This window comes from Camelus bactrianus, chromosome 32 (assembly GCF_048773025.1).
Source record: "Camelus bactrianus isolate YW-2024 breed Bactrian camel chromosome 32, ASM4877302v1, whole genome shotgun sequence".
NCBI lineage: Eukaryota > Metazoa > Chordata > Mammalia > Artiodactyla > Camelidae > Camelus > Camelus bactrianus.
In genome coordinates this window covers 8,848,920-8,876,871 of record NC_133570.1, presented here as the reverse complement: position 1 = coordinate 8,876,871, position 27,952 = coordinate 8,848,920, and the positions used below count along the sequence as shown (strand labels likewise).

At 47.2% G+C, this 27,952-nt stretch overlaps 1 protein-coding gene across 1 annotated transcript; it reads right to left on the bottom strand.

The window, feature by feature from the left end:
- Positions 1 to 3,385: 3,385 nt before the first annotated feature.
- OAS1 (2'-5'-oligoadenylate synthetase 1) lies at positions 3,386 to 27,493 on the bottom strand. The gene is made up of 12 exons (XM_074355948.1): positions 27,215 to 27,493; positions 26,097 to 26,385; positions 24,468 to 24,652; positions 22,118 to 22,356; positions 21,254 to 21,407; positions 15,209 to 15,436; positions 14,093 to 14,381; positions 10,134 to 10,318; positions 7,515 to 7,747; positions 6,456 to 6,609; positions 5,202 to 5,355; positions 3,386 to 3,806 (listed from the first exon to the last, which is right to left on the bottom strand). Exons 1-11 carry the CDS (start codon positions 27,389 to 27,391, stop codon positions 5,221 to 5,223), a joined length of 2,268 nt encoding a protein of 755 aa, XP_074212049.1. The 5' UTR covers positions 27,392 to 27,493; the 3' UTR covers positions 3,386 to 3,806; positions 5,202 to 5,220.
- Between the last annotated feature and the right edge of the window lie 459 nt (positions 27,494 to 27,952).

Here is a 27,952-nt window from a genome sequence, read left to right as displayed (position 1 = left end):
GGGAATGTTTTAGTTCTCGATCCAGATGTAGGTTACATGCGCATGTTGTTTGTGGCAATCCATCAGGCTGTACCCTTAGATCTGCACCCTTTTTGTGTGTACTATTATAATCAGAAAAAAGTTAACAATATTGAGAGGTAGGATTGCGTGGTGGTTAAGGGTGTACGCTCCCAAGCAGATTACCTGAGCTTAAAATCCAAGGTCAGGTGCCAGCTATTAAATAACTTCCTAGGGCCTCAGTTTCCTCTTCTGGGACAAGGCAGGTGGCACCAAGTGTCCAGGTATCTTTACTGCTAGGACTAGTGGGGGTGTGTCAGGGCTGAGGCCAGAAAGCACTCAGACTGCAGAGCAGGGGATTCAGTGCCAGAGAGCATGGGGCTTGGCGTGGGCATCCATAATCCCCTCTGCACCCCAGGGTCCTGACAGCTTCCCAGAGCCTTCCCTCACTCAAAGATCCAGAATCGTCAGCCTCAGCCCTGGGATTTGTGCTCAGAACACCAAACATTTCTAACTGATGAGAGCCCCCCACCTGCTTACTGCTGAGAAATCGCAGAGCATCCTTGGGTAGTTTTACTGAAGTTTTATGGCCTCAATTTACTCCTTTGTAAAATGGGAACAATTAAAAACCATAATAGCAATCACAGTTAATTGATTGCACTAAGTATGTACCAAACGCTGTGCAAGAAGCCTTGTAACACTTTGTGATGAGTAGTATTCCTCTCCCATTTTATGGATTTGGACACTGAGGCACAGAGAGGTTAAGCAACCTGCCCCGGTTCACACAGTAGTAAAGGGCAGCACTCCCCAGGCTGTACCCCTAAACACTACACCAGATCCCAGCATCTCACTAGAGTGTGGGGAAGAGAAGATGACGTCTTGTGGGCCCGGAGCCTGGCACTCAGTAGGTGCTCAGCACCAAGTCGCTCTGCCTTCTGGATCTCGGAAGCCCAGATCCCAGCTCTCTACTCACATTGGCCTTGGCTACCACCAGCGGGAACGGCTCGGACAGCTGGCATCCGCGGTCTGGTCGATTTGTCCCTGACAGTCTTCCTAGGGCCTCAGCTTGTTCTGGATAAACTCGCGCAGCTTCTGAGCAGGCAGTGAGCAGAGCTGGGACTCCCACTTTCCCGTGGCTCTGGCTGGCTGCTGAGCGGACAGCTAACGGCCAGGCCCGGGCGGGAGGCAGAAGAGAAGGAGAAACTCCTGTGCCAGGAGCCGGAAAACAGAAACTCCCGCCAGGAGGAAAGGAACTTCACAGCCTTCCCTGCGGACTCCCTCCTTCCAGCGTCTTGCCCGCCCCCCGCAGCTGTGGGTGTTTCTGCTGCTCTGAAGGAATCCCGGTGGTTAATAATGCAGCTTTTGGAGCTGGATTATGAGAGCCTGCTCCATGCTAGATCTGTGTCTTTGTGTGCCTTGATCTCCCCATCTGTAAAGTGGGGATCGCAACAGTGCCTCTCGTGGGCTTAACTGCAAGGATTAAATGCTTGTAAAGTGCTTAGAACAGGACCCAGCTCATGGCTAGGGCTCTGTGAGTCTTTGTTAAGCAAACATTTCACAGGGGGCTGGAGGTCATCTTTTTTTTTTTTTTTTTTTTTTAAATTGAAGTGTAACAACATTGCATTGATTTCAGGTGGTGAAATTGAATGACGCACTGATATACGCCGTAAACATGGATGAACCTTGAAAACCTAATGCTAAGTGACAGACGCCGGACACAAAGGGTCACACGTTGTAGGATTCACGTCTATGAAACGCTGTAATGGAGACAGAAAGCAGATTAGTGGTTGGCGGGGATTAGGGGAAAGGGGTTGGAGGGAAGAGGGAGTGAGTGACTGCTACTGGGTTTCAGGTTTCTTTCGGGAGGAGATGAAAATGTTCTGGACTTTGTACCATGAGTGTATCTTATGATACGGCTCACCATGTGAATACAATGAATACAAACCTCGTGACTATATTCAAACCACTGAATGGGACCCTTTAAAAGGTGAAATTTATGGCATGTGACTTACATTTCAGTAAGAATTTTATAAAAATGAAAAAATCAAAGTGAAAATTTTAAAATGCCAACACTTCCTCTGGAGTTCTGCATCTCTGGGGATTCAGTTCTGGACTCAGTTACTTCTCTCTGCCTTCTGGCTGCAGAGGAAGGGGGCCTCTTCACAGGCCACCAAGGGGGCACCTCTGACGCTTATGCTTGGATTTCAATTGCTGATTGATCAGGTTTAGCTTTAAAAAAATTTTCCCCTGGGTCACAGCACTAGCCACTGCTGTGAGAAGGGTGAAGCCAGGCAGGCAACTGGCAAGCGGGTCTGCCCCTGGATTTCGGGCGCTGGCCTAGGTGGCTCGTTCTGAGAGCTGTGTCCTCTGAACTGCAGCTGACTGTCCAGTAGCCACAGGGGTGTGGCTGCCAGTTCTCCGTCACTAATTTATACACTTAGGGCAATCCCAACAAACATTCTGTTTTTTTTAAAACTTCTAACACATCATTTTAAAGTCTATCTGTAAGCATTAAGAATTTATTTTCCTTTTTGAAGTTTTATTAGGTAGAATTATTACAGATTGACTGCACGTATACATTATATTGCATGTAAAAGAATTTTTTTTAAAATTTTTATTGAAGTGTAGTTGATACACAACATTATATAAGATACAGGTTATACAGTATAGTGATTCACAATTTTAAAGGTTATATTCCATTTATAGTTATAAAATATTTGCTATCCTCCCTGTGTTGCACAATATATCCTGGAAGCTTATTTTATACCTGATAGTTTGTACCTCGTAATCCCCTACCCTTATATTGGCCCCTCTCCCTTCTCCTCTCTCCCCACTGGTGACCACTAGTTTGTTCTCTATAGCTGTGACAAGGAATTTTTTTGTAAAGAGGAAAAATGAGAAAGGAAAATCAGTTTACAGTGGCAACTCTCACACACAGTTACGTACTAAAACCTGATGAAGCTGTAACAGGTAAATCCCTGTGAGGCCGGCAGAGAACTAGGCAGCAGGTGCCCTCAGCGTGAAGATGTAAAGCTACGTGGCCGTCCCTGGCTGCTGCCATCTTCATGGTGGCCTGTCCCTTCCTGTTTTGGCCGCGTCTGTTTCCCCGCTGCCCCTCCAGCCAGGTGATCAGAATCTGCACCTTTGAGCTCTTTGGCAGGCCAGGCCCATGCCAGAGTCCCTCTCCTCCTCCCTAGCTCACTCAAAAACTCATTCGTCCTCTGTCCCATCAGGTCAGGAATCCAGTGTTTACTCTGCCTCTGAGTACATGTCAGGAGACAAAGCTAACAAAGGCTTCCTGAAATCCACCTTAACTGAAAGGACGTAGATGTGGTCAGATGGTGAGTTTCAGAGGTCGTGGTGAAGTCGCAGGAGAGATGGTAGACTGTCAGTGTGTACACCCAGTTTATATTTTGAGTAGTGAGTGCTACATCACGGGAGGCATTCAAGTACAGGAAGAAGACTGGATGTTGCAGAGGGAATGCAAGCCAGGTGACTTCAGACATAAAACCGTGACTTTCCTGCTCACCCCATTAGTCATAGTCATCTTCCAGATTCACAGGTCACTTTAGAAATCTTCCATTTGAGATGGTAGGCTGCACACACACTCAAGAGCCTACTGAAATGACAGCAAATGTGTGTTAAAAGTACCGTGTGACTCAACAGGTTTGAGATTGAGGAAGCAAGCCACCAAGGGGCCAGAACACATTCGATGAGTTTTTAAGAAGGTAGAAAGCAGAAGGTTCAAGAATTGGATCACGATGGTGGACTGATCATCGGCACGGGTCCTCAACTCTCACCCAAGACCTCTGGAAAGAACAGGAAAGAGATGAAGACAATTAACAGTGCTGCTGGCTCCTACGTCGAGGTACCTTGGGTGAAATGGAGACTGAAGCCGCTGAGGGAGATACGGGATTGGATAAAGGGGTTGGATCTGGGACTGGATCCAGCCCAAAACACAGGAAGTAGAGGGTCCCTGTGCAGGGTGGGAAGGGCTCTGAGGAGCTGCAGGGAGGTGCCCCGGCATCTTGCAGACGCAGGTGAGGGGTGGGCAGCGATGGGGTTTGTGTGAGGATGAGGGGGTATCTGGGAACACGCACCCAGGACCTCAGAGGTGGCAGTACATTAAAACCCAGCTCCTGATGAGCTGTGGGGAGCTCAGCACGAAGCTAAGCACACTGGGGTTCCTACTGCAACCCTGGATTTCCACTGAATATGCATTTTCCCCTCTTTGATAGCCTACCAGCTAGTCCTAATCTCCTTCTACAACTTCACCCTTATCTCCTTTGGCTAAACATCTGCTCCGCCCAGTTTCCTTTCCTTGGCAGGAAGTTGCCCAGACTGGGGTTTTACCTCTGGAGAATCAGAAACTCAGGACTTCAGTTTTTAGGTTTCAATTTTTATATAAGCATTTCCATTGACCCCTACACACTTGCTCCTCTGTTTCCAAGTCTCAGGAATTTGGACTTGAACCAGCAGCTCCCAATACCAGCACCCCAGAGCTTTCTAGAACCTGGTCCTGCCGACTTTGCACACGTTATCAGAGCTCAGCGGAAGTACTCATTAACCTTTTTTTTTTTTTTTTTGCAGGAAAAATTGCTTCATTGTTTCTTGCAGTCATATAAGTGGTATAAATTTTCAGCAAAAAATTAATAAAACCAGAAAATTCAGAAAAGTATACAGATCAGCCCATCTTGATTTGGTCCAGCTATGTTTCAAGTGCCCAACAGCCTTATGTGGTTAGTGACCACTGTATCCCACAGGGCAGCTGAATCAGTGAATACACAGCACACACATACAACATGCAGATGCACATCTTGGCTCTGTGCCTTGTCGTTAATTAACACCCACTGAATGGCATTTGCTATTATTTCTATTGTTATGGACTATAAATTAGACCCTAACCCTCCCACCAGGTACACAGAAGAAAGTCAAGGCTGAGATTCCACTCTTTGGCCAAAGCCTCTCCTGTTGTCTCTCTGAGAATATTGTCAGAGGACAGGCTCCAGTGGGGAGGGGGCCTTGGGGAAAGCCTACCTTCAAAAGAAGACAGCGGAGAACAGTGGGAAGGGTGGGGGCCAGGGGACCTGGATTTGTGGTCCCAGGTCTGACACCAACTCTCTGCCCTCTACAGATCAAGGACCACCCCCCAACTCCACCCCTAGAAATGACGGGGCTGGCCCAGGTGGCTCTGGAGAACTTGCCTTTAAAATCCTCCGGTGTTCAGAGGATGACACAGCTCCAGTTCTCTTCCTCCAAGGGAGGGCGCCCTCCCTGGAGTGTAATGGGTCTTGGAGAGAATTCCCAGTGCTGACAATCATCACAGGCCTCATGTGTCCAGTAACTGTCTTTCCTGGGCTGCAAGGGTAAAGCACACGATCACACTGGAGAGCTGGTCCTCCCACCTTGGCACCGGCTCTCAGTGAGCATCTCTGCTGGACACGGACATGCCCCCTGGATCCCCTTGAGGAAGGCCACCCCAGCCCCTGAGGTGTCCACACTCAGTGGCTGATCCATGTCGGGGAATACAGACCTGGCCACCTTGTTCCTCTGCAGGACAACTCTAATGGCCACTGGATCTCCACGGCTCCCTGAAGGGTGGGGGGCAGGGGGGCTGAGATTGTCACTGGGCTGCGTTCCAGCTGCACCTCTCCTTGGGCTGCTTCATTCCCCTCCTTTACACAGGTGTTGGTGCCAAGGGCCCCCTGAAACACTGTGCACTCTAAACTTCATCCCACGGTCTGTTTCCTAGGAAACCCACCTAGGGCATCATCAACCCTCCCCACCCTACATGAGAAAGACCTCGGCTCTTGTAGTGGGGAGACCAAGCTTGGGCCCTCTGTCCCTACTTGGCTGTGTGCCACGCCCCCGTCCTCGGCTACTCTGGGCCTCGTTTGTCACGTGACCCTGGAGGCTACCAGGCAGTGAAATAAGCACTGGCGTGTGATCCACTGGGGTGGCCGCCCAGCTCTACCACTCCCTAGCTGAGCGGCCTTGGGCAGGTGACTGCACCTCTTTGAGCCCCTTGTTCTCATCTGTAAGATGGGAGCACAACACACATCTCAGGGGGGTGTAGTGAGGATTTAATGAGATAATGTGTTTTAAAGGGCTTAGGACAGAGACTGAACCCAAAGCAGGTAGGTATTCATTCAGAAGTGGTTGTTACTGTGTGTATTTCTTCTTAGTGGATGAGCCAGCCGGAGGTGTTAAAAAAGTTACTTCCAGCCAAGGGGGCACTAATTGAAGAAGGAACTCTGGATAAGGGATGCGAAAAATCCGGGAACCCTCTGAATGGGGCCCGATGGTTATAAAATAGAGAGTGCATCCTGGAACTGTATGAATGTGGCGACCTCCAGCAGAGGCAATGTCTTTGGAAGGAAGTGGTCTCTCACCCCACCGCCCACGCTGTGTGGTGCTGGGGCGTGGGGTGTGCAGGGCAGAAGGGAGGAAGGTCTCACCGGCACATGCCAGGAGTCCACTGGGGACCCATCCCATTTCTTCAAGCACGGGTAACTCAGCCAGGCTGTAGCCTCCTCCGCCAGCCGCTGCCAGCTGCGTGGGTCTCCCCCGCCGATGTTTCCTGTAGGGTCCGCCGGGTCCAAAATCACAGGCCTGAAAAGCAACGTTAGAGAGAGACAGGTGAGGAGCGGGGGCTGTGTCTGGGGGTGGAGAGGCTCTGGCGCAGGCTGGGGCTCAGGGCAGCGGGAGGGGCCCGGGGGCACTGCTGCCTGGGCTGTGCCCTGACTGCCTGCCCTCAGGAGGACTGTGAGCAGGAGGAGGAGCCTTGCCTTGGGGCCTTGAGAGCCCTGGGTTCGAATCGCTCCCCTGCCCCTTCTTAGTGGTGTGACCTGGGGCAGGTCCCTTGACCCCCGATCCTCAGTGCCCTCATTGGTGAAAAGGGGAAAGCGGTACACGCCTACCTCAAAGGATGCTGCATGAGGACCTAGACGAGCGTGTGAACGCTCAGCGGACTTGCTGGAACACGGTAAGTCAACACATATCAGTTATAATAAGCGTTATTTTTCCTCCTCTACAAAACTGTGTTAGTCTCAGAGCAAGCTCCTAATCCCTGGTGGCAACTGTCATTGTTGCTGCAGCTGTTGGTGTTTTAGGTGAAATTTCAGCCGTTTTGCTCATTTCTGTTAAGGTTTTGACAAGTTCCCTACCTCTCAGAACCTTGGTTTACCCATCTGTTAAGTAGTTAGCACAGTGCCTGCCCCACAGGGTTGTGCACACATTTTTTAAAAAATTAGATGGTAGTTGTGGGGGAGGGTACAGCTCAGTGGTACAGTGTGTGCTTGGCACGCACGAGGTCCTGGGTTCAACCCGCAGTGCCTCCATCAAAGTAACTAAATAACTAAAATCAGATGGTAGGAGTCATGTGCCCAGCGCAGTGATTAGTAATCGATGATGATCAATAAATGCGGAGCCCTCCCACTTCTTTCATTTCCAAGGTGCCACCGCTGTGGGCAGGGGTTCATTTACGTGGGGGGCTCAGCCATGCGGGGACACAGTACCTGAGTTTCCCGAGCTGCTTCTTCAGGTAACATCCAATAATAGGGTTTTCAAGGCTGTAATAGTTTTCCCAGTAGATACAAAGGTCCTGATGCTTCCGGACTAATTCCAAGACTGTCCGAAATCCCTGAGCCGTGTTGAATTCTGTCTTCCCGCTTCCTTGCTCCCAAGCGTAGACTGTCAGCAGCTCCAGGGCATACTGAGGCGGCAGTGGCTTCCCAAGCTGCTGCTTACACTGAGAGGAAGAACAATCAGAAAAAACAGGTCTGTCCGGCTTTTGTGTAAAGCAACTGACCCCTGGTGAAAGGCCTGGGCTCTGGATTCTGAGAGATGTGGGTTTGAATCCTGGCTCCACTACTGTCTGATTCTGAGAGCAGACAGGGTCGACTCTTGGCGCCTCATTGTTCTCCTCTGCCAAGTGAATAGTAATATTAGCACGGACCTCAGAAGGATGCTATGAAAAGTAACTGAGAATAAGGACTTGTGTTCCTGAGAGCCTAGAGAAGCAAACAAGTTTTTTTTTTCTTTGAGGAAGATATTTAATCCAAAGCCTCCAATTCTTTCACAAATAATTTTCATGTACAATGACCAGCACGTAAATAACCAGACACACAAAGAAACAAAACACCCAGAGTGATGACCGACAACAATAAAAAGGCAAATGGTAATGAATCCACAAAACTTGAATTTGAAACTTTTTTCTTTTTTAAAAAGATTTGTTTGTTTGTGTAGTAGTAAAATGTACATCAGAATAGGAAGGAATTAAAAAGAAAGAAGGAAATAAAGAGTTTTTTTTTTGCTAAGCAGAACTGTCTTGCTCATTGGAAAACACCTAGTATTCCTGGCTTCTTTCCGATCATTACCAGTGTATCTTAGTCCTGAGGTGGGAAGCCCCATAAAAAAGACCGGCAGGACCCCCAGGCAGGGCCACTACTCTCCTGCCAGCACCATCCGGTTCCCTGGCCCAGCCGCATTATCTCACTTTTTGGCTCTGAAACGCTTACTTCTAGGAGAGTGGAACTTACCCCTAAAATTCTATTGGTGCCCTGAGCTAACTCCTGATTGGTCCATTTGTAGTACTTCATTTGCATGGAGCTCACTCCTGATTGGTTATTTCTCTCACTCCTGATTGGTCCATTTCTACAAAGCTTGTTTCTAATTAGTCAACTTTTGTTATACCTTATTTGCATATAATGTTGCAAAGTGTAAACTGGCAGCCTATAAAAGCCTGTGTAAATGCACAGATACGGTCCAGAGCTTCCAGTGTTAAGTCCTCTGGGCCCATTAGGGTAACAAACTCTAGTTCTCCAACTGCCTGAGTGCTGCTTGTGTCTTGCCTGGATCGCTGTCACGACTGAGCTGTAACAATCAGCTGTAACGCTGAGCTATAACACACTTTTCTGCAACAGTCCCTCATCACGAAAATGTTCTCAAGAGGTTACTATGTCCTGGAGAACAGGGTTGCATTTGTCAGGAACCACTTTTGTAAGTTCTAAAGTGCACAGGCACCATAATCATAATGCCTGGAGAGTGAACTGAAACGTCTAGCAAATAAATGCTTGTCTTACCTTGCCTAAAGTGTTGTTTTTAAAGTAGGAAGGTTATCCTGAATTATTTTCTATAACTCAATTTATTCATCTAAAATGATATAGAATGCTTATTATGTATTAGGCCAAACCTTCCATCAGAAGACCCAGATGCATGTTTTCGTTTTGCTGCTTATTAGCTGAAAGTGTCTTCTGATGCTCAGTTTCTCTTTCTGTAAAATGGGGTTACTAATAATACCTACCCTTACCCAGCTCACAGAAGCACCACAGTGCTTAAATATGGGCTATTTACAAGTAAACAGAAACGAATGTCACATCCACAAAGGATGAACTGTGGCGAGGCAGGCACACAGTCCACGTTAGCTTTTAGGGTATGTTCTCTTGCAGCATCTCAGAGAAAGCACATTTATTAGGACGAACTCTGCCAGACACTCTTGGTATGTGGTTCCCTATTGCTGTGCCATGTGGCTGTCTGCTAATGAGGAAACAGGAAGCTCAGGGACGTTCACTCACATGCCCAAAGCCAGACAGTTATTTTGAAGCGAACAGAAGTGTGTGTGTCTGTGTTTGTAGTGTCTGTGTGGGCATACAGCACTCACTAATGCATCCACTAATTATGTACTGAGCTCCCATTATGTGCACGCAAGTAAGCACATGCAAAGGCCCTGAGGCTGGAGTAGCATCTCCTTGGAGGACTAACAGAGGAGAGCATGGCCTAGGGGAGTGGTGAGGGGGCAGAGATGGGGGCTCAGGAGGTCAAGGGCAGATCCTGTGAGCCTCCCAAGTGACTTGGACCAGGGTAGCAGTGATAGAGGTGGTGACAATTTATGGATTATGGTATATGTTACATACAGGATGAGTATCATTTGCTGACTGGTTGGATGGGTGTGTGTGAAGAAATCAAAGGTGACCTATGGTTCTGGCCAGAGTAACTGGAAGGATGGCGTTGTCCCCACCCCATCCTTATCCCCTCCCCTCCCTCTAGGCCACCCCTCCCTCCTGCTCCTGTCCTCACTGTTGTCCTGCTCTCTGTCCTCCTCCTCCTCTCTCCCTGTCTGGATAGGGCGGCCGTACCTCCTGGTACCAGTGCTTCACCAGGCGGATGAGGCTCTTCAGCTTGGTTGGACGGTCCCTCAGGAAGGCTCGCTGCAGCTCTGTGAAGCAGGGGGAGAACTCGCCCTCTTTCCCCAGGGACTCACACTCTTCAATGAGCTGAATGTAGACTTTAGGGTCGGGTCTGTAGCCTCTGGTCAACTGACCTGTTGGGAATGAATCCATAAGGTGAAGATGTCAGCTTTGCTTGGAGGATCTTTCAGCCACCCTGGGGAGACAAGTTCACGGGCCCCGGGGTGCAGGGGAAAGGTCAGCAGGCCCAGAGCTAGGAGGCCTGAGGTCGACCCCCAGTCCTCCCTTCTCCCATCCCCACCACTGTCACCCAGTCCGAGCCACCATCCTTCCTCACCTGGACACAGCAGAGATGGCAACAGCCTCCTTTCTGGGTCCTCCACACCCCATTCTCTTCCCAGCCCACACAGAGGCCTCTCAAACTCTGATCATTCCACTTCTTGCTTCCCAGGTCATCTGAATACAATCCCAAGTCCTCACGGTAGCCTAGAGGCTTGGTGTGGTCTGTCTCCTGCCACCTCCCCCCTCACCTCCTGTCTTCACCCCTTTGCCACTTACTCCTCTGGTTATTTCACATCCTCGAATATACCAAGTTCACTCCTGTCTCAGGGTCTTTTTTTTTTTTTAAGGAATATAAAACTATTTATTGACCACTGTTCACCAGTATTCACAATAAAGTAAACAATATACAGTTGAGTAACATTCTGATTACTACAAAGTTACTGTTTTTCCTGGCTTCTGCTGAACCAATAACCCAAATACTGAGAACGTACAATGTAAGGAATGGGTTAGAGTAAAGAAAAAGCATGCAGGTCAAGAGTTTAGATTACAAACGTCTGTTCACTCATTTATTCCTGCAGATCCTAAATTGACAGCATCTCTAACCATCTGATTAGGTTTCCATGAACAAGTCTTACACATTCCATGGATCGCGAGCTTTCAGTAAATATAGCACAGGGACTTCAATCTCCTGTAAAGGAACAGTTCACCAGAAGGAACCCTTAAATGTCCATTTAAGTAAGTCTTGCTTGGCTAATTAAAAAACACCAGAATTTGTCTAATTTTTTCATTTGGGTGATGGGGAAGTTGTCAGTAGTGATAAAAGTTTTCTTTCAGGGGTTTTGCAAATAAAATTGCATTTATATGACTATAGATATGGATACGGATTCTGAAATGGCTGCTTTAAAAAACTGTCCAATTTAAATTGTTTACATTCTATTTAAACTGTCCAATTAATTAGAAGATTACTTATCTAATTTGAAAAGTTAAGGCTTCAAAAATTTTCAACTTAACTTGAAGTGATTTATTAGATTGCTCAAAATAATGGAATCCTAGAAACATGGGCTTATCCACGGTTGTGAAATACTGTTTGTTTTGGTAAATGTATTAAAACCAAACAAACAAAAACAATGAAAAGAAAACCATTTACATATGTATTATATATATATATGCACACAAAACCAAGAATGGTCCTTAGGCATATGAGTTAAATGTAAATTCTGATTGAGTAATGACTAGGGATTTCCCCCAACATTTAGAAAAGCTATTCCCTAATGCAGAGGAAATAATATAATAAAAATAGTATAATAATAATAATATATCAAGTCTTTTTTTCTGCTAAAGGAAGCAACTACAGAAAGCTTTTATTTGTTCAAAGTTACCAGTGCTATAGATGCAAAAAAAAAAACCCAACAACTTCCCCAATACTATTTCAAAACGAACATATCAAACTTGATTTTTGTTAGAATATTAATATTTCTTCACACTAATAAATCAAAAACCCAAGACCCAGATTTTATATATATATAATATATATAAAAAGCAATGCAAACAATTACTGAGCTGCATCCTCTGGACAAGAATGGCAGGTTAGTCTCTCTTCATAAAAAGCGACTGCAATTTGAGGACACTTCATATTTGCCTCCTTTGCCAGCACCAAGTCCGCCTCATCTGAACCTTTCCACTTCATGAGAAACATTAATTCTCCACTGCTGTCTGCGGCACCCATTATTCGTTCTGGATCAAGACCTCTGGCAAAGCCTCTTGGTTTATCAGCAGCATCTCTTTCCTTCTTTGATTTGCTATCATCCGATTTACTGTTGGATAAAGATTTTCTTTTTGTTCCATCTTTTTCTTTACCAGCTTTTTGAGAATTAAGAACGACAGCCCAGCACTTTTTCCACCACAAATTCCTCAGGCTCTGCCTCTTCGACTTTTTAACTCTTTCCATTCTGTTTCTTTCCCATTTTTTGCAATGTAGCTTTATTGGAGGCCATTTTTTATTGCAGACTTGAAGAGCTATTACTCATCGCCTCCGAGCTGCTCTGTGTCCCGAGTACCCAGCGTCTCCAGCCCTGCGTGCCTCAAGCTCGAGCCACGTCCCTGTCTCAGGGCCTTTGCACTTGCTGCTTCCTCCTCCTGGAACCCCTACATCTTCCCATTGTTGGCTTCTTCTCATCCCTCGGACCTCGGGTCAGATGTCCCCTCCCTTGTTGCCTTGTCTAAAAAAAGCCTTCCCAGCCCCATCACGCTCTAGGAGCATCATGTTTAATTTTTACAGCAAGTATCACTGCATTCATCTTGTGGATCTTTTTATTGTTGGACTCCAGGAGAGAAGTTCCTTTGTCTGGCTCATTCATGATCATGGGACTCTGCCGTGCACACAGTAGGTGCTCAGTGGATAATCTGTGCTGATGGTTATTGATTGGATGCCTCTCTTCCAATCAGTTTCCCCCTCAACCATCCTAAACCACAAGCGGGATCGTGTTACTTCACCACTTAAAATCTTCCACAGCTATCCACTGTGTTTAGAAACCGATTCCTAAGGCTACAGGCTTCTGCAGGATCAGCTGATTTGGCTCGTTTCTCGGTCACCTGGTCCTTGCCCCCTCCCCTCCATTCATCCTCAGGGTCCTGCCATTCCCCCACCACACTCTGATCTCTTCTGACCTCCAGCTCTTTGTCTGTACTCGACCCTCTGCCTGGCATACCCCCGACCCCTTCTTGCTCTCTCTCCTACTTCTTGGCAACCACTGTACCCCAGCATCCCACACAGGACATGGCAACAAGGAGAAATTCCCAAACAGTCTCATTTACCGCTGCCTTTAGAGTTTCAGTGTGTTCCCTACCCGTCCTCTAGGCCCAAAGAAATCCCAAGCAGCTGTGCGTAGGTAGTTTAGTCCACACATCTAGTTTTCCTGGGGTCTGACTGATATCACTATGTTTCCCTTAAAACTTTTAAAGCTGAACTCTCCCCTTGATTTTGCTCACCCCTGTGAGTCACTGTGGTGTCTTGGAGTGCCTTGATGCACAGTTGGGGAACTCACATTTTTGAAAACCCACTATGTGCCAGGCCCTGTGTAAGGGCTGAATGGAGACAATCTCCTAATACTGGAGACAACAGTGTGACATCAGTACTGCAGTGTCCCAGGTTTCCTAATGTGGAAATTGAGGTTCTGGCAGGTCTTGCTTCCTGTCCAAATGTTCCTGCAGATGATCAGTAGATTCTAACCCTCAGCAGAGGCTTCATGAAGCTTCCTCAGGTTTTAGATAAAAGAGGCAATTAGCATATTGAGTTTATGCCAGATCTATGCCGCCTGATTTTTACACGAATAAGATTCACACTTTGCCATAAGTAGAACTAGTGAGCCTGGCAGGGTTTCTATAAGAAATGTCTCACCCCCAACTGTACCAATTTGTTGTTTAATGTCGCTGTGGTGGCTGAGTAGGACCCTCGTCATTCTTGCCCTGGGACAGATGCTAAGATCTCCCCCACCATGCTGAAGGGATGCCCTGTTTCAACAGACTCTTGAACAAAGGCAGATTTCTGCTCAGAAACATGAAAAGAGGGAGAAGGAAGCCCTGACACAGGACAAAAGCTGAAACCCCTTATGGCCGGGAACACTCACCCAGGGCATCAAAGGCGGGCAGTACATCGAACTCCACCCCCTGGTCCAGCTGGGGGGATGTTAGCGCAAAGCTGAGAGCTCGGGGATTTGCATATGACGAATTGTGGATCTTAAACATCACTTTAAACTTTTTCTCTCTGTGACAGGCTTCCAGCTGTCTTGTAATTTCCTGGATGAATTCTCCACGGCGACGAAGCTGCTCCTGAAAGCTTTTGAGATTGGTGAGGAAGACGACGAGGTCAGCATCTGACCGGCCCCTGAGGGTGGTGCCTTTGCCTGAGGAGCCACCCTAAAACAGGTGATGAGAACGAAGACTAACATTTATTACTGAGAAGAGCCTCCCTATGTAAAATGCTGAGAACAATCACTAACAGTTTTGAGTGCTAGCCACTGTTCTGAGGGCACTACCAGACTTAACTCCTAGAATGCTCACAGGGACTCTGTGATTTACCTACTATTACTGTTTGTTCCCATTTTACAGATGGGAAAACAGATGCGGAGAGAGATTGTGTGTCAGCCCAACCACACAGCTAGTGGGTGGCAGAGATGCAATTCACAACCTGGTTGCCTTTTTCGAGGGTCTGTGTTCTGTACCCCCTGTCCTTTTGATCCTGTATTATTAATACTATAGACTGGCCCATGCCGGGTGGGTGACATGCTGTATTTTACTTAATCTGCAAGCCCTGTAAGCTACTGGGAATTGTGGCTGAGGAAACTGAGGCACAGAGAGGTTAAGTGAGTTGCTCGAGGTTTCACAGCCAGTAGGTGCTATCTGCTTTCAAAACTTTCAACAGCTCGGGACTCTGCAGAAATGGTGAGTCCCCAGCCTGGCCATTGATCAGCAGATGGTTGGCAGAGCCGGGCTTCGGGTTTCCTACGTCGGAAATGGATGGGACATAGGTGGTTGACAGGCTTCACCTGGGCAGTTGGTAAACACTTACAGGTGGAGGACCTCCCCCCAGGAGCTGTTTTCGCGAGCTGTGGTTACATTTCTGGCCCAGATAAATCAGAAACCTCAGCCCCGGAGAACTCAACCTTTTGCTCTCTCTCTCTGTCTCTACGGAAATGCCTACTGGTTCAGCCACCTTGTCCCCGGCCAGGCAGTCCCGGGCTCACCTTCACAACTTTGGACACCCGCACAGGGTGTGCGGCCCCTCGGAAGCACCTCTCCTTCAGGAAAGTGCAGATGATGTCGACGGCTTCTCTGACCTGGGTGCGGAAAGGGGTGTCTGGCAGGAGGTTGTCTTCGATGAACTTGTCCAGTTGATTGGCTCGGGTATCTCTGAGCGCCATCACGATGCTCCTTGCAGGAGAGCCAGCGCAGGCAGAGCGGGCTGGCAAAGCCTCTTAGCCTCTGTCTCTCCTGCTGCCGGGGACTGGGCTGCTGTTAGTTTCGTTTCCTTGGAAAGGAGGAGCTCTGCTCTGAGTCTGGGCTGCTCTTAGTTTCGCTTCCGTGGAAGAGCTCTGCCCTGAGTTTCTGACTTCTAGCAAATCAAACACTCCTTTGACCGCAAACCATGTTTGGTCCCCCAGCTGCTTCCTCTACTCTCCCGGACTTATTCTCTGCCTTCAACAGGCAGCCTGGAATGTCTGGCCTTTCTCCAGACTGCCCTCTGAAAATGTACTTTTTAACTCAAGTTCGTGCTTCATCCAAGAGAAGTCATGAATGAAGACAGATTTCTGCTTTCCTTTCCTTTCTTTTGTTGCCGACACAATTATTTTATAGTTTCCTATGAGCTTTACAGCATCAGTAGTGTGTACTGCAAACAGACTCAAAGTCAGAAAAATCAGGAACTATAAAACCCATCCATGATATAAACCTTAAAGGGTACAATATAAATATTTTGGTGTAGATCTTTCTGGATATTTTTCTAGGTTCATGCACACATACATAGAAACACAGTCTCTCTTATTTTTTTTAATGGCATCATCATGTACTTTTTACTTTTTCGATAAACAGACTTTATTTCTAAAGCAGTTTTAGGTTGACGGAAAAGTTTCAAACTGCCCTGGGCTGTGCAGCTTTCAACACGAGTGTGATTGGGTGTGCCTCAGTGTCCTGATCTGTAAAGAGGGCAGACTTTTCTTTCTCACGCCCACAACTGCTTTTGAGGACAATCTTAAAGAAGAGACGCAATAGGGGCTTTGAAAGGTACCAAATGCTGGGCAAATATAAAGGGCAAACCTGACTCTATCAAATCTTTATTGGATCTTAAACTGGTTAAAGGCCTCCTGGTCCCTTTTTTCACAATGACCAGCGCAGCTTCTGGCTGCTGCAACTCTGCTGCTTCTGGAGGGTTGGGTGGATGGGAAAAGGGGTGGTGGGGAGAACGATTTAGGAAAAGCAACTTGCATGTGGCTGGGATGTAAGGGGTTAGGGACATTTAAGGGGCAGGAGCCCATGAGCTCATGTTCTCTCATGCACAGTGTGAGAAAATAAAGGCCAATTACTACAAATCAGACTCATCCCTGACGTGTGTTCTTTTGTTAAGTAGATCCTCACTTGACAGAATCTGGAGCAAAGTTCAGACCGGCCTGCCTTTAGCCGTGACCTTAAGGGAGGTTTGCTTTCTATTATCAGGAGAGGCCTTTGGGAAGGGGAAACAGGAGGAAGGATCTCGCAGGCTGGAGAGACCACGAATGCACACTGTTTGCCAGGAGGAAGACAGTGATGGTAATTATTCATAGCGATACTGCTGGGTGTTGTTACAGTGCTTCCAATGCAGCAAACCCCACAGACGTGCGCTTCTCAGACCCCCAGGTGCAGGGGACAGATCAATGCTCCCCCGTTGCTAGAAAGAGAAAGTTGACACGCTTTGCCCTAAGCCAGCCAAGTAAGCCTGGCCTGGGTTCTCTAAGAGAGGTCTTGCGCCCAAATTGTGCCAATTTGCTGTTCACCGTCGCTTGCATGGTTGGATCATTCTTGTCCCAGGAGAGATACTATGCTCTCTTCTCTACTTTGAAGGGACATCTTGTTTCGGTAAGGCTCTCAAACTGTGGGAGACGTCTGCTCAGCAGTGTGAATAGAGAGAGAGAAAGAAGCCCTGACTCCCACGTGGCTGGGAGCCCTCACCCAGGGCATGGGAGGCGGGCAGCACATCACTCTGCGCCCCCTGGTGGAGCCGAGGGACCAGGCATCTCAGACAACACATCTCAGAGGCCTCCACCCTCATCTCTGCTGCCTCAACCTTAGTCCTTTTCAGTTTCCTTTCCTCAGCGGGAAGTTGCCCAGAATGGGGTCTTGTCCCTTGGGAATCAGGAGCTGATGACTCGGGTGCTTGAGTTTCATACCAGCATTCCCGTCATCCCTTACACACATGCTCCTCTGTTTCCAAACCTTCTGAAATTGTCCTTGAACCAGCAGCTCCAAACTGCGGCACCCTAGAGCTTTCTAGAACGTAGGTCTGCGAGCTTTGCACACACTGTCAGACCTCAGCTGACAAAGGCTTATCAAAAAAGGCTTTGAAAGAAAGTTGCTTTATTGTTTCTTGTGTTAATACAAGTAAAATAAATTCACAGCAACAAGTTAATAAAGCCAGAAAATTCAGAGAAGTATAAAGATCACTCATAAAGCTACAAGCAAATACACTTACTGAAAACATTTAGTCTTCCTGAGACCAACCATTACAAAATGAAATGAAACAAAACATACTAAGTACACGAACAAGAAAAAATGTCTAGGAATAATATGACAAAACACATAGAAGACCAATGCAGCGATCAACTAGAAAACTTAGTTACAGTCATGAAAGAAGAGTAAAAGCAATGGAAAGAAGCTCCAAGTTTATGGATTGGGATTCTCAATATTACATCGACGCCATTTTTCCTGGACTAACTTATGGAATTCTAATCAAATGCCTCCTGCATTTGGGTGACGTTAATGTAGAAATAGTATATTAGTATTATATAAACAGAGAATGATGTTAGTATAATATTAACATAGAAATAAAAAGAGCCATGAGAAGACATTGATTTTTGATAGAAAGAGAACAGAGTTTTCTACAAGAAATTAAGAATACCAGGCTAGAGTAATTAGTCAAGATTCTATAAACTCAAGGATACCAAAATTCACCAATGGATGAGAACATAGTCCAGAAACAGACTCACAACTAGGCAGTCTCTGGACATATGTCACAGGTGGCCTCACAGAGTGGTGGGGACAGGATGGTCCCTTCAACAAATGCTGCTGGGATATCTGGGCATCCAGGTAGAAGAAGTGGTGCTGGGTCCCTACCTCACACCGTATAAAATGGGATGCCTTTTGTGGCCTGTGTTTTATTTGTGTCATATTTGTAAAATCTCTGCCAAATCTAATGTCATGAACTTTCCCTTTGTTTTCTTCTAGGAGTGTTACAGTTTCAAGTCTTATGCTTAAGACTTTATCCATTCTGAGTTGATATTTGTGTATGTTGTAGGAAACAGGTCCAATTTTATTCTTTTGCATGTGGCATTCCAGTTTTCCTAGCTTGACTGTCAAAGAGACTGTCCTTCCCCCTTTCTGTATTCTTGACAAACTCACCAAAGATTAGTTGACTGTGTATGCAAAGCGCTGGTAATAAAACAAAAACAGACAAGTAGAACTACATCCAACTAAAAAGTTCCTACACAGGAAATTAAAAAAAAAAAAACAACAAACACCCAATGAAGTAGAAAAGCAGCCAATGGAAAGGGAGAAAATATTTTCAAACCATATATCCGGTAAGGGGTTTATTCGCAAAATAACAAGGAGCTTGGGAACCTGATAGCAAATAAGCAAAATCTTGATGAATAATCGGCTAAAGTCTTGAAAAGACTTATTTCTCCAAAGAAGGTTTGCAGGTTCCAGTAGGTATATGAAAAAGATGCTCAGCATTACTGAGGGAAATGGAAATCCAGATCATAGGGGATCTCTTTTACCTGTGAGCATAGCTATTAGATACATATGTGTGTGTGTTGATATAGACCCATGTGTGGGTGAGGATGCGGAGGAACTGGAACTCTGTCCACTGCCGGTGGGAATGCAAAACGGTGCAGCTACTCTGGGAACAGAATGGGAGTTCCCCCCCCCCAGATTAAAAATAGTACCACCACATGATCTATGTGGCTTTTCAATTAAGCATTTGAGTATTTACTCATTCAGTTAATGGACTAATGACTGTAGCATCATTTATAATGATGAAACACTCTCAGAAAACAACGCAAGTGGATCACTCAGATTGTAATACACAGTCCGGCCTTACATGTGATTCCAATATTTTCCTCTCAGCGTGGAGGGATAGCTGTGATAAATGGGACCAGGCATGTAACACAATCCCACAGGGAGCAGAATCCCATTTTTAGAAAAACTCCACAGAGACAGGGAAATAGGCAGAGTCAGAGAAAAGCCTGGAGAGTCAAGTCCCAAACTGTAACAGGTTGGAGGGAGAGACTACAGGACTCTCAGTCTTTTTTTTTTTTTTTTTTTCAGTGACACTTATTGTGCTGACGTTAAAGACAATATCTCAATATGACCCTCACAGATTTGTACATGCAGGAGACAGCCTGCCACGCAGGGCCACGTGGGAAGCACCAGGGTCTTTCATGAGGCAGAGGGAGCTGGAAGGAAGCACAGCCAAGAGCTTATATGGGGACCTTTCCCGGGGCCAGGCCAGGCAGGGAAGGCAGACTTTGGCTGGGCCAGTGTGACTCAGCTACGTGGGCTCTGGAGAGTGGGGGTCTTCCTCAGTTGTCTGGTCCTGGGGTGAGCGGGGCAGGTGGCATTGTGGCCCAGAGTGGCTCTGAGTCTGGGCCGTGGGTCAGATTGGAATTGCTGAACAGGTGTCCCTAGGAAACGCAAGCTCTCTGGGGAGCTGGGTGCTGTGTCTAGGAAGTAAGGGGCCCCAGGAGGGTGGTCTGTCCAGGATCAGCAAGGCCCCAGGTGTCAAAGCGTCAGAAAATACAAAAAGAGAAAGGCTTGATGAGGACAGCAGGACCGCCCAGGAGGAGCTGTGAGGTTGGAGATGGGGCGGAGAGAGGCGGAGGTGGTGGCCTCTTCTAGGAGCCGCCTGGTCGGCAGTGACATTGACTGAGAAGAGGTGATGAACTGAGATGACCAGGGTGGGCCTCAGTCCTTTATCACAGCCTGGATTTGTGGAACAGCCCACACCTACCTAGACGGTGGCAGCAGAAGGGCTTGGGTCGGTCTGGGTAACTCCAAGGAGCAGATGCCAGTGGAGAGTTAAATGTCAGGGATTTTGACAGGGAGAAACGCCCACGTGAGAGATACTGGGCAGGGGTCTGGGAGAGGCTGGGAAAGCTGACAACCCCGATCCAGTCTGACTCTGGGTGAAGGAAAGATGGAAGGACTGTTTGGTTTGCAGTCTCGAGAAGATCCCGCGAGGCCAGTGGGGCGCCCTGGAGCCAAGGTCACTCATCAGAGGGGCCTGTGTCTTGCAGGGAGGGGGCTGCCTTCATATCCCTGCCACCCTCGGTCATTGGCTGGGAGCTGCAGGGAGGCAGTAAACGTGCAGGCGGATCTGAGAGGGAGAAGCTGGGGCCCTCAGCTGATTACACTCCCTCTAGTTGGGGCTCTGCTGGATCCCTTCTCATGGTCACGAGAGGGAAGCATAGAAATTCCATGACTGAAGATGCATGAAGACCACACTACGGTGATTAGGAGCATGAGCTTCAGAGTGAGAAGGACCAGGGTTCAAGTTGAGGCTCTTGTCTCTCACTAGCCAGGAGATCCTGAGCGAGTGCCCACATCTCAATTTTTTATTATGAGAATAAGAACAAAACCTATCTCCCAGAGGTGCTGGAGGACTCAAAGGAGGAATAGTGAGATGGACAAGCCAAAGACTGTTCTCCAGCCACCCCGGTGCTAAGAACGTGCTTGGTTCTTTGCTGGGTACTTATGGGAGTTTTTAAAGGATAGGCTTGTAAATGGGATGCTGTTTTTTTCGTACTGAGACAGTGTGACAGAGTGACAATGTAAACTGGTAAGCCCATTGCCTAACCCAGTGATTCACCTTCTAGGGCAGAACATCATATCAGGCAAACCAAAGGTGCAATATGACATTTTCTAGTAACTCCTTTAAAAGATTAGAAAGACACAGGAGAAAATGACTTTAACACAAAGTTTCTCGAAGTTGTTATTATAACGCACGATCAGTGTCAGCTCACAATAAAAACCAGGAGGACTCACTGCACTTCCCAGGTGCTGACAGGAGACCCATTACATTCCGTAAGGCATGGATACCGCAGCCAGATTGCCGCCTCTTGGGCCAGTAGCCACCAGCTGCCTGGGTCTCTACCAGCCACGTTTCCAGTAGGGTCAGCCGGGTCCAGAATCACAGGCCTGAAGAGTAACAGTTAGAGAGGGCCAAGTGAGGTCTTGGGGTGTCTCTGGGAGGCCAGAGCTCCGGGCAGAGCAAAGACCAAACCTTGCGCAGGCTGGGACACAGGCAGCAGGAGGGGCCCCACAGGGCTTGGCTCCCAGGGCTGTGTCCTGAGTGCCTGCCCTATGCTGGGTGTTGATCACAAGGAGAAAGAGCTTTTCTTTTGAGTCTTCATGGACCTGGCTTTGACTCTCACCTCTGCCCTTTCTTAGCACTGTGACCTCGGGCAGTTAACTTGAATCTCTCATCCTCAGTATCCTCATTCGTGAAGTGGGGAGATGTAAGCAACCTGCCTCAAAGGTGGTCATAGGAGGAGCTAGACGAGCACGCGAAACGCTCAGCACAGGGACTGCAACGTAACAGAAGGTCAATACCTGTCAGTGTTAATAACCCACATTTTACTCTTCTATTACAGTGTGTTAGTCTTACAGCAAGCTCGCACTTCTCCAAACCTCAGTCATCTGTAAAATGGTTAGCATAGCGCCTGCCTCGCAGGGATCAAGGTGATTATTTAAATCAGATGGTAGGAGTCACGTGCCCAGCACAGTGATTAGTAATTGATGATGACCAATAAATGGGGAGCCCTCCCACTCCCTGCATTTCCAAGGTGCCACCGCTGTGGGCAGGGGTTCATTTACGTGGGGGGCTCAGCCATGCGGGGACACAGTACCTGGGTTTCCCGAGCTGCTTCTTCAGGTAACGTCCAATAATAGGGTTTTCAAGGCTGTAATAGTTTTCCCAGTAGATACAAAGGTCCTGATGCTTCCGGACTAATTCCAAGACTGTCCGAAATCCCTGAGCCGTGTTGAATTCTGGGCTCCCGCTTCCTCGCTCCCATGCGTAGACTGTCAGCAGCTCCAGGGCATACTGAGGCGGCAGTGCCCCTTCTTTCCCATTCCTCCTCTTACACTGAGAAGGGGAAAAAAAATTAGAAAAATGTGTTTGTTCAGCAGCATTTTTAAAAGAAGAATTAATGCCTGTTTTTCTCCAACTATTTCACAAAATTGAGGATTAAGAAATGATTCCAAACTCATTCTATGAGGAGAACATTACCCTTATACCAAAACCAAAGTTACTAGAAAAAAAGAAAATTATCAGCCTGATGGTCATAGATGCAAAAACCCTCCACAAAATATTAGCAAAGCAAATTTAACAATATGTTGAAAGATCATACACCGTCACGAAGTTGGATTGATTCCAGAGATTCATGGATGGTTCAATATCCACAAATCAATCAATGTGATATACTGCATTAACAAAACCAAGGGTAAAAATCATATGATCGTCTCTACAGATATAGGAAAACTAGTTGAGAAAATTCAACATCCACCTCTAATACAAAAATCTCAATAAGATGGGTATAGAGGAAGCATAACTCAACACAATATACGCCATATATGACCAACCCATAGCAAACATCATACTCAATGGTAAATAGCTAAAAACGTTTCCTTTAAGATCAGGAACAAGACAAATATACCCACTCTCCCCATATTTATTCCAAAGAGTATTAGACGTGCTACCATAGCAATCAGACACACACATACACAAAATGCATCCAAATTTAAAAGGAAGTATTTGAACTATTGCTATTTGCAGGTGACTTGATACTATACATAGAAAACCCTAAAGACACCACCAAAAAACTTTTAGAATGACACATTGAATACAGGAATATTACAGGATACAAAATAATATACAGAAACCTATTGCATTTCTATACATGAATGGCAAACTATCAGAAAGAGAAATTTGAAAACAATCTCATTTACAGTTGCATCAAAATGAATTTAAAAAAAAGAAACCGAGGAGTAAACTGAACCACAGAACTGAAAGACGTGCACTCTGAAGTGTTTAAGACATTAATGAGAGAAACTGAGGAAGATACAAATAAATGGAAAGACATACCATACTCTTGGATTTCAGGAATTAATACAGTTAAAATGTGCATACCACCCCAAACAGTCTATACAGGGGTCACTATGGGATGTGATTTACTACTGCTGTAGGATGTTACTTTTTGCAAGTGAGAAAACAGGAAGCACAAGCGGTGAAGTCACTTGCCTAAATTCAGACAGCTAGGAAGTTGGCCGAAGGATGTGGGGGTGGGGGTGGGGTGGGGTTTCCATTCAATTTATTGAACAATTACTTCCTGAGGACCTATTATGTGCCAGGCACCCTTTTAGGTTCTGAGGATACAGCAGTGAATAAAATATACAAATTCCTTCTTTTATGGACATTTTTTTTGTGTGTGTGGGGAGACAGACAATAAACAAACAAGCTCATGCAAAGGCCCTGAGGCTGGAGCAGAGCTTCCCTTTTGGAGAAACAATAAGGGGGATGGCACAGTGTGGGGGAATGGTGAAGGGGCAGAGATGGGGGTTCAGAGAGGTCAAAGGCAGATCCTGTGAGCCTTCCAAGTGACTTGGGCCAGGATGGCAGTGATAGAGGTGGTGACAGTTGGTGACAGTGGATGTATTTTAGATACAGGACGAAGTCATTTGCTGACTGGTTGGATGAGTGTGTGTGTGTGTGTGTGTGTGTGTGTAAGGTAAGACAGACCCATGGTTTTGTCCAGATGAACTGGAAAGATGGGGTTGTCATTTCCTGATACAGGATGACCAGGAGGAATGAGATACCTGGACACACCCATCCCTGTCCCAGGCCCTACCCTTCTCCCTTCCTTTTACCCTCCTCCGCACAACCTCAGCCCCTCTGCCTTCCTGTCCCTTCTGTCCTCTCCCTCCTTGACCACTGTCCTCTCCCATCCTTCCTTTTTCCCTCCACTCCATTCCTCTCTGTCCATCTTCCTCCTACCTCCGCATCCTTTCCCTTTCCTCTCCTCCTTCCCCTCCTCCTCACCTCTCCCCTCCCCTCCCTTCTTCCCCTTCCCCCTGCCTCATCCCTGCTGCCTCCCAACACCTCTCTCTCCCCTCCCCTCCCTCCTGCTCCTGTCCTCACTGTCGTCCTGCTCTCTGTCCTCCTCCTCCTCTCTCCCTGTCTGGATAGGGCGGCCGTACCTCCTGGTACCAGTGCTTCACCAGGCGGATGAGGCTCTTCAGCTTGGTTGGACGGTCCCTCAGGAAGGCTCGCTGCAGCTCTGTGAAGCAGGGGGAGAACTCGCCCTCTTTCCCCAGGGACTCACACTCTTCAATGAGCTGAATGTAGACTTTAGGGTCGGGTCTGTAGCCTCTGGTCAGCTGACCTGTTGGGAATGAATCCATAAGGTGAAGATGTCAGCTTTGCTTGGAGGATCTTTCAGCCACCCTGGGGAGACAAGTTCACGGGCCCCGGGGTGCAGGGGAAAGGTCAGCAGGCCCAGAGCTAGGAGGCCTGAGGTCGACCCCCAGTCCTCCCTTCTCCCATCCTCATTGCTGTCACCCCGGCTGAGCCACCATCCTTCCTCACCTGGACACAGCAGAGATGGCAACAGCCTCCTTTCTGGGTCCTCCACAGCCCATTCTCTTCCCAGCCCACACAGAGGCCTCTCAAACTCTGATCATTCCACTTCTTGCTTCCCAGGTCATCTGAATACAATCCCAAGTCCTCACGGTAGCCTAGAGGCTTGGTGTGGTCTGTCTCCTGCCACCTCCCCCCTCACCTCCCGTCTTCACCCCTTTGCCACTTACTCCTCTGGTTATTTCACATCCTCGAATATACCAAGTTCACTCCTGTCTCAGGGCCTTGCACTTGCTGTTTCCTCGTCCTGGAACCCCTAGATCTTCCCATGGTTGGCTTCTTCTCATCCCTCAGGCCTTGGGTCAGATGTGTCTTTCCTTGTCACCCCATCTAAAAAAGTCGTCCAAGCCCCCACTGCTCTCTGTTGGATCCCTATGTTTAGCTTTCGTCACAGCAAGTTATCACTTATGGTGTTTACATTATTATTATTAGGCTCCAGGAGAAAGTTTCCTTGTCTGTCTCAATCATGGCCATAGAACGATGCCTCGCACATTGACTGCACTCACTGGAAATTGAGTCTCAGAGATGGATTGCTTCCTGTCCAAATGTTCCTGCACATTATCTATCAATTCCAACCTTCAGCATATGTTTAATGAGGTTTTCTCATGTTTTGGATAAAGTATGAAATTAACATATTGAGTTTACATCAGATCTATGCTGCCTGATTCTTTTGGATTTATCTGTTCTTTTTTTAAATGGAAGTATAGTTTATTTACAAGTATAGTTTATTTTATGTTGTGTTAGTTTCAGGTGTATAGCAGATTCAGTTATATATAAATATTCAATATTACAAGATACTGAATATGGTTCCCCGTGCTATTCAGTAAATCCTTGTTAGTCATCTGTTTTATATGCAGTAGGCTGCATCTGTTGCTGCCTCAGTTTTAGAAGATAAGATTCACACACTTTGCCATAAGTAGAACTAGTGAGCCTGGCAGGGTTTCTATAAGAAATGTCTCACCCCCAACTGTACCAATTTGTTGTTTAATGTCGCTGTGGTGGCTGAGTAGGACCCTCGTCATTCTTGCCCTGGGACAGATGCTAAGATCTCCCCCACCATGCTGAAGGGATGCCCTGTTTCAACAGACTCTTGAACAAAGGCAGATTTCTGCTCAGAAACATGAAAAGAGGGAGAAGGAAGCCCTGACACAGGACAAAAGCTGAAACCCCTTATGGCCGGGAACACTCACCCAGGGCATCAAAGGCAGGCAGTACATCGAACTCCACCCCCTGGTCCAGCTGGGGGGATGTTAGCATAAAGCTGAGAGCTCGGGGATTCGCCCTTGGCGAATTGTGGATCTCAAATTTCACTTTAAATCGTTTCTCTCTCTGACAGGCTTCCAGCTGTCTTGTAATTTCCTGGATGAATTCTCCACGGCGACGAAGCTGCTCCTGAAAGCTTTTGAGATTGGTGAGGAAGACGACGAGGTCAGCATCTGACCGGCCCCTGAGGGTGGTGCCTTTGCCTGAGGAGCCACCCTAAAACAGGTGATGAGAACGAAGACTAACATTTATTACTGAGAAGAGCCTCCCTATGTAAAATGCTGAGAACAATCACTAACAGTTTTGAGTGCTAGCCACCGTTCTGAGGGCACTACCAGACTTAACTCCTAGAATGCTCACAGGGACTCTGTGATTTACCTACTATTACTGTTTGTTCCCATTTTACAGATGGGAAAACAGATGCGGAGAGAGATTGTGTGTCAGCCCAACCACACAGCTAGTGGGTGGCAGAGATGCAATTCACAACCTGGTTGCCTTTTTCGAGGGTCTGTGTTCTGTACCCCCTGTCCTTTTGATCCTGTATTATTAATACTATAGACTGGCCCATGCCGGGTGGGTGACATGCTGTATTTTACTTAATCTGCAAGCCCTGTAAGCTACTGGGAATTGTGGCTGAGGAAACTGAGGCACAGAGAGGTTAAGTGAGTTGCTCGAGGTTTCACAGCCAGTAGGTGCTATCTGCTTTCAAAACTTTCAACAGCTCGGGACTCTGCAGAAATGGTGAGTCCCCAGCCTGGCCATTGATCAGCAGATGGTTGGCAGAGCCGGGCTTCGGGTTTCCTACGTCGGAAATGGACGGGACATAGGTGGTTGACAGGCTTCACCTGGGCAGTTGGTAAACACTTACAGGTGGAGGACCTCCCCCCAGGAGCTGTTTTCACGAGCTGTGGTTACATTTCTGGCCCAGATAAATCAGAAACCTCAGCCCCGGAGAACTCAACCTTTTGCTCTCTCTCTCTCTGTCTCTATGGAAATGCCTACTGGTTCAGCCACCTTGTCCCCGGCCAGGCAGTCCCGGGCTCACCTTCACAACTTTGGATACCCGCACAGGGTGTGCGGCCCCTCGGAAGCACCTCTCCTTCAGGAAAGTGCAGATGATGTCGACGGCTTCTCTGACCTGGGTGCGGAAAGGGGTGTCTGGCAGGAGGTTGTCTTCGATGAATTTGTCCAGTTGATTGGCTCGGGTATCTCTGAGCGCCATCACGATGCTCCTTGCAGGAGAGCCAGCGCAGGCAGAGCGGGCTGGCAAAGCCTCTTAGCCTCTGTCTCTCCTGCTGCCGGGGACTGGGCTGCTGTTAGTTTCGTTTCCTTGGAAGGGAGGAGCCAAACCCTTGTTCTTTGCCTTTTAGCCAATCAACCACCCCTTTGATCCTGATGTGTGTCTCCCAGCTTCTCCCTCAGTTTTCTGAGACTTTGCCTTTAACCAGCAGCTAGCATATCTGGCCTTTCTCAGAGTGTTCTAAAAATTTTGCTTTTTAACCAAGATTAGTACCTCATCGAAAAGAAATCAAGTAAAAACATCTTTTGGTTTCCTTTGTCTTTTCTGTAGTCTAAAAAGTTGTTTTATAGTCTCCTATGATCTTTACAGCTGTGCATGCATATCCCAAACCAAAAATATCAGAAAAATCAGGAAGCTTAAAGACCACTCATGACCCTAAAACCTCGGAGACTATAAGTATAAACATTTTGGTGTAGATGTTTTCAGATATTATTCCTAGGCTAGCACACACACACACACACACACAAACTCTTACAGTGTCTC